Below are 6,505 nucleotides of genomic sequence, written 5' to 3' on the forward strand. Positions count from 1 at the left end.
AACACCACAAAAGTTTCAAGTGAAAAATTTACCAAGGCCATTCTCTATCCGATTTTATTTATTAAATTACGGAGTACATTCACTTTCTTGGCTTATTTCCCCTCTATGGATTTAATTGCAAAAAAAGAGATTAATTGTTGTTGTTTTATTGATTTTAATTGTTTTGGTTGACTCAAGAGTAATTTAATTAATGTATCATTTTTCTTGGAATTTATTTTTAAAATAATTTTTTCTTGGAAATTTAGTCAGATATTTTTAGGTATTAGGCAATGTTAACATTGGAAAACTTATCTAACATTAAAAAAAAGTTAATATTGGAGGGGGATACTCATATAATAGGAAACTATTTGTTGTTGAGATTTATTCCTTTTTATTTATTTATAGAAGAATTGAAATTTATTCCTAATTCCTAAATATATTGAAAGAATATTGCTGTGGCCACGATATGATTTTTTCTTAATAGGGAAAAAGTTATTGCGTAGCAAATGCATATTTTGAGTAGATGGTTCATGGTTGTGGAATTCGTGGGAGGTAGGTTTGAATTCTTATGCAATTTCCCCCCCTTTTTTTTGAGAGAACAAAAAAGTAACTTTCCCATTTAATATCACTAAATAATAACATGATTATTTATAAAAAAATAAATAACATGATTGTATGCAGCATAGGCAATAACTATCCTGTTTTCATTTGAATTTCTTTATAAAAAAAATGATATTACACAGATTCGTAGATTTATTATACAATTTAAACTCTACTCAAATAACTGAACCTATGTTACGTTTAAGTCAAACATAATAAAAAATTTGAAAGGAAGTTTTACAAGAGATAGTTACTTATATTTATTGTTAATAAACATCACATAACATTAATTTAAAGTAATGCTATTTTCACGGCGAAAATGGCCAAATGCCAATTTCACGCAAAACAAATGGGCAAATGCTCTATTTTCCAAACTAATTAGGGTAATGCTCCTCTTTTGAAACTCGATTTTCTTAAAATTGAATTAAAACAAAAATATTTCTGGATTCCTATAGCAACGTTTTAAGGAGCCTATAGCGACGTTTTAAGGACTTATAGCGGCGTTTTGTAACTCGAGGTTTTTTTTACCTATAACTCGATTTCATGAAGCTTGAGTTCCAAAACGCCGCTATAGGCTCCTTAAAACGTTACTATAGGGTTTAACTCGATTTTGAGAAAATCAAGTTTCAAAAAATGGATATTTCCCTAATTAGTTTGAGAAATGAGATAACATACTGATTTTTTTTTTGAAAGGGCAAAAACTCATTTTCGCCTTATTTTCACGCTCACAATGTTGTTTTCCCCATCTCTCTAATGAGGTATGCGGGTACGCAACTAAATAAAAAAAGAAAATAATATTTAAAAACATCATTTGCTACTTTTATTTTAAATTATGGTCACCATTTTCAATCCACCTTAATATATAAAACATGTATATGTAATAGAATGTGGGGTGTACAGGCGTAGTAGTAGAAACAATAGTTTCCATAAAATTTTAATTATTAATTTATATTTTATTTATATATATTTTGTCAACAGCACTACAAAAAAAAAGAAAAAGAAAAAAAAAGAAGAAGTAAAACAATAGTATCTAGAATCATTCGTGAATTTTAAGTAATTTTATCCTTATTAGTCAGTCGCTATTTATTTATTATTATTTTTTGTTTTTGCCAAAAATATTGTTGTAGAAAAGAAAACGTGTGTTGGAAAAAGTTAAAAAACTCTTTGTTTCATAATCACTACCTAAAACTGTAGAATTAGTCTTTCACTCGGTTAAATAAACGACAGCGTTTTAGTAATTGGTGGAAACACCGTACACGTACACCTACCTTATGATGCTATAAAAGAGTGAGAGGCTCCGGTCCAACCTTTTCTCCCTCGTGGCTGCGTCCTCCTCTTCTCTGTTATCTCTTCCATAATCCTTTTCTCAAGGTCCCAACTCTCTCTCTCTCTCTCTAAACGCAGATCTGGCGCGTTTTCATTTCGTACTATTTTTTATGCAATTTCTTTTTCACAAACTCCACCCCCTCTTTTCGTAATGGATCTGATGGAATACTAGTTTTTTTGTTTTTGTTTTTGTTTTTGATGTTGTCAAACTCTGTTTTACTCTGGTGCTGCAAAACCAGTAGCTGAGGTTTTTTTTTTTTTTTTGTTGGGTTTCTCCGCCGAGGCTTGAGTCGCGGATCTATGAGCTTTGATGTTGCTCTCTGTTTGGTTTCTTATAAAATTGGAGAAAATCGAAAAGAAACGGAAGGAAAGTGAGGTTTTTGTTTTCAAAAATGAAAATCAGGACCTCGTTAATTTCAAAACACTGTGATTTGAATTTTGTTCGTATTTTTGTATGAAAGTTGGGATTTTTACTTAGATGGGTCGAAATTTTTTGTGTTATATTTGCTGTATATGAAAGAAAGTTTGGGTTTTTTTTTTTTAATTAATTTTATGGAATCGTGTGTGTGTGAATGAAAGTTTGGGTTTTTACTCAGATTTGGTTAATTTCGGGTGGTGTCTTTTGTGATATTATATTAATGAAAGTTTGTGTTTTTACTGAGATTGGTTGAATTATGTGTAAACAGGCGTTCTTCTGCGGAATTGTATCGGTTATTCGAAGATGAATCACTGTAACCTTAAGCAGAACGCCTTTTCGGTTGTCGGCGGTGAAGAGATGAGAGGCTCCGTCTCGATCTCTGATCTGAAGGGCCCCGTGGTTTGCCCCAAGCCTCGCCGAGTCGGGGTTTTGGCTAACAATTCCCTGAGGCCGTTGAGATGGCACATGAGGTAAAACAATTTCTGATCTGTTCTTTGGATTTTCATGGTTATGTTCAGTATTATAGGATTTTGAGGGTTTTTGTTTTTGTTCACAGTCATCCACCCGAGGTCTGTGATTCCAAGGCTGGGGCAGAGCTTCTTGATATCATTCTTATGAAGGTGAGTTGTATTTCTTTTCTTGTTTGCTTTGATTTCTAGTTTAGATGTTTAAAACTTTTAATATATGATATAACAAATAATTGTTTTGATTACATAAGATTCATAACCATGACCATGACCATGACCGCTTTGGTTTATTTGAGAAAGTGTTTTGTGAAACAAAGTTACAAAATCTTTTTTGAGGGTTTTTTTTTTAATAATATTTATTTTTGAGGTTCAATGATGTTGCTGTAATTTTTAGTTTGTTTTTAAAAATGGGTTGCGAAAAGTAGTTACCAAAAAAGGCCTCATGTTCTTGATGTGGCAGTATCAATTCTTTTGCTTTTGAGAAAATATCTTGGTTTCATTTGGGGGTTTGGGTAAGTCTACAATTTAGGCTTACTGTTATCTTTCAACTGGTCTATGGGCTGTGACTAATATCTTGGTTTCTACAGGAGGGTTATGGGATGGAACAATCTACAACACAGTTTGCTTCATCACCACCATATTTTTGCGGGTCTCCTCCGAGCAGGTCTGCCAACCCTTTAATCCAAGATGCTCGATTTGGAGATGAGAAGGTTGCTCCTAGTGTTATTCCATCTCCTTCAGGCGTTTCATCTCCATCATCATCTTCACGCAAAGGAGGGTGTGTTAGAATGAAGTTTGGCCTTAAACCGGCCGCAGTTAGAGTAGAAGGTTTTGATTGCCTCAACAGGGATCGCCAAAATTCGAGCATCCCTGCTTTCGCTTAGAACTCCATCAACGGGAAAGTGTACATATAAGGAAGCTAAACGCAACCAGAATTCATAAACACAGCAGTCTTAACAAGAGGAGGGAATTTTGCATATTTTTGGAGAGGATTGAGATCTTCTGTTTGTAGTGTATATATCATATCTTTTGTTGGTGATCATCTCATTGCTAATTATCTCTGTAAGTAGGCTTGGTTGAAATCAAAAGAGACATCAGACATTATGTCGTTTAGAAAGGTTGTGATTATTGGAGAGCACGGCTGTATTGTAATATAAGTTGGGCTAGCGTTGGGAATGTTCTGATTTTTTAGGTGATCACCATGAAAATTTTCTGTATAGAGCGGATGGTGATTTAATTTTGGTAACCTATCATGTAAATTTGCTTTGATAATTATCTGTCTGGTTCTTATTTTATTCTTCCCTGCATTACACTTTTTAATTTTTGGCTTTTATCTGTTATCTTCTTTTAGAGTTGTTTCTCATCATGGATCGTGTAAATTTTTTACCCTGCTGCGTCATTGTGGTTCTTAATTTGTTCCAAAGAGATTCTTTTCTGCCTTACGTTGTCAACAATTTTAACCAGAACCTTTTGTCTCTACATGACTGATGCTCATTGCTGGTACAATTTCTATCTATTGCATACATGTTGAATCTCTTTTGTATGTTGTTTCTCTATTTGTCAAGGTATCCCGATATCAGCATTATGCCCCATGGCTTCAACACGTGTGATTAAAGTAGACAAGCATTAACATCAAATCACGAAAAAAAATTTCATTTACTTTTTTTTATTTTACGTATTTACCTTTCAAAATGTCCTGTATCAAATTGTGTATTTTTACACTATATTACATTAAAATATTAATTTTTTTTTAATTATTTCCCTTTTCTTTACACAATAACCACTATTTAATCTCTGAATTTACACAACTGTAGTAACTTTGAAAATTTATATAATTTTAATTTGACTGATAAAGGTGATTTTAGAAGTTGAATGTGTAAAATTGATAATTTTTTATTATTATTTTGTTTTGATCGATGCAAATGCTCTTAACGCAAAAAAAAAAAGAAAAAGAAAGAAAGAAGGGGTTAATATAGATCTTCATATTTGCACAATATTTGGGTACCCCTTCTTTCTCCCCTCTTTCCTCTTTTTAATTATTGATTTACTTTTATTTTTACAATTTTGTAATAATACCCCAAGGAGATAAGGAAGTATTGAGTTGTGGGATCATTGGTATGGAGTGTGACGTAAACTTGACTATCAATTGATGAGGTTTTCAACTTATTTCATGGGCAATAAGTGATATAGTCTGGCCAAAAAGCCGGAACATTACTTTCTTATATAGTTATATATAATCCACAATATTTTTGCAACAAATATGGCAGACTAAGATTAGTGGCACATCACTTATGCATGAGACCATTACTTGCATCATTTCACCAATTACAAATTGCTATCTTCACCGCAGTGAAATTTGATACATAAACTTATTGATGTTTACAAATGTTATAATTTACTAGTGTTTTTCTTTTTATTTTTTAATTGATGGGACTAGTATTCTATTTTGAATTTATTTATTAGAAAAAAAATTTCAATGTTGATTTATTTTGATGTACCGTTATGAAATTACCACTCCACAATGTATAATATTCATTCATAAACATGCATTTATGTATAATTTTAAAACTGAAAAACTTGAAATTTAAATGTTGTAGATAAGTAAATATTGATCTTTGGCAATCTTGAAATTTTGCATCAATGGAGAGTATAATAGAAAATGAAATCCAATGATAAATATGTCAAAATACACATTCAATAAAAAATTATTGAATAATGTAACATTACTAAAAGTTATACCATATTATATTTTTTAATAACTTTATCGGATTAATTGTTTGAAAAACACATTGTTGGATTATATTGTCTCTTTATATCTTCTATACTTGCAAAATATCAAGATGGTCATAAATCAATATATATCTTTTTTACAAAATGTTTCAAGTTTTTCCTTTTATATATTTATTTTTTAAAGAACTATATGTAAAATATGAGTTGATATATTATATGAATTAAATAAAAATAATATTCAATTGACATAAAATTTGACATAGTAAAATAACGAGAATGTATATATATAATGGTTTAAATATTGAAAAATATTAATCCTATTTAAAAGTTATTAAATGGTGTAATATTAACCAAGAATTATACTAATTTGATCCGATAAATATCATATATATCCTTTTATTTTTTCATTATATATTCATTTATTATTTTTATTACTTTTTATCTTCAATTTTTTCTCTCATATAAAAAAAAAAAAAAATCCTTTTTGATGAGTCATGACTCATGAGACACTCCAAAAAGGTGAAAAATTCATAAAATGATAGTGTGGTTAATTAAATCTAAAACCTTCAAACTATATTACGTTTTAAACCAATTAATCAACCATGGGAATAATCCCTGAAGTGGTTTTTAGTTTAAAAAAAAAAATTAAAAGTTAAAAATTCCCCCGACCCCAAAGTAAGAATGACGTAAGATAGTCATCACTGATCATCATAAACGACATGATTGCCACCAAATAATTTTGTTTTAGGACCCTTCCTAGTGTTTTTAACTGGGGCCGGCTTTGCATTCATTATTGGTAGATGCTCATTCATTTTATGAAAAGCCAGACCTTACTTCAATTGTAGTGTACTAACTTTCAAAAAAAAAAAAATTGTAGTGTACTAATAAATTCCAAAAATCGAAATCAAACAATTAATACTTTTCATGCTATGCTCACCCTAGTATTTACTGTGTAAGCTTATGGATCTTGTTATCTAGTACACAA

At 30.6% G+C, this 6,505-nt stretch overlaps 1 protein-coding gene across 1 annotated transcript; it reads left to right on the plus strand.

Annotated features, from left to right (window-relative positions):
• The first annotated feature begins 1,815 nt into the window (after window positions 1-1,815).
• On the plus strand, window positions 1,816-4,085 carry LOC142635768 (uncharacterized). The gene is made up of 4 exons (XM_075809864.1): window positions 1,816-1,950; window positions 2,592-2,793; window positions 2,880-2,943; window positions 3,378-4,085. The coding sequence occupies exons 2-4, from the start codon at window positions 2,627-2,629 to the stop codon at window positions 3,672-3,674; spliced, it is 528 nt and encodes a 175-aa protein (XP_075665979.1). The 5' UTR covers window positions 1,816-1,950; window positions 2,592-2,626; the 3' UTR covers window positions 3,675-4,085.
• Window positions 4,086-6,505: the final 2,420 nt, after the last annotated feature.

The sequence above is a fragment of the Castanea sativa genome, chromosome 1 (assembly GCF_040712315.1).
Source record: "Castanea sativa cultivar Marrone di Chiusa Pesio chromosome 1, ASM4071231v1".
Lineage (NCBI taxonomy): Eukaryota > Viridiplantae > Streptophyta > Magnoliopsida > Fagales > Fagaceae > Castanea > Castanea sativa.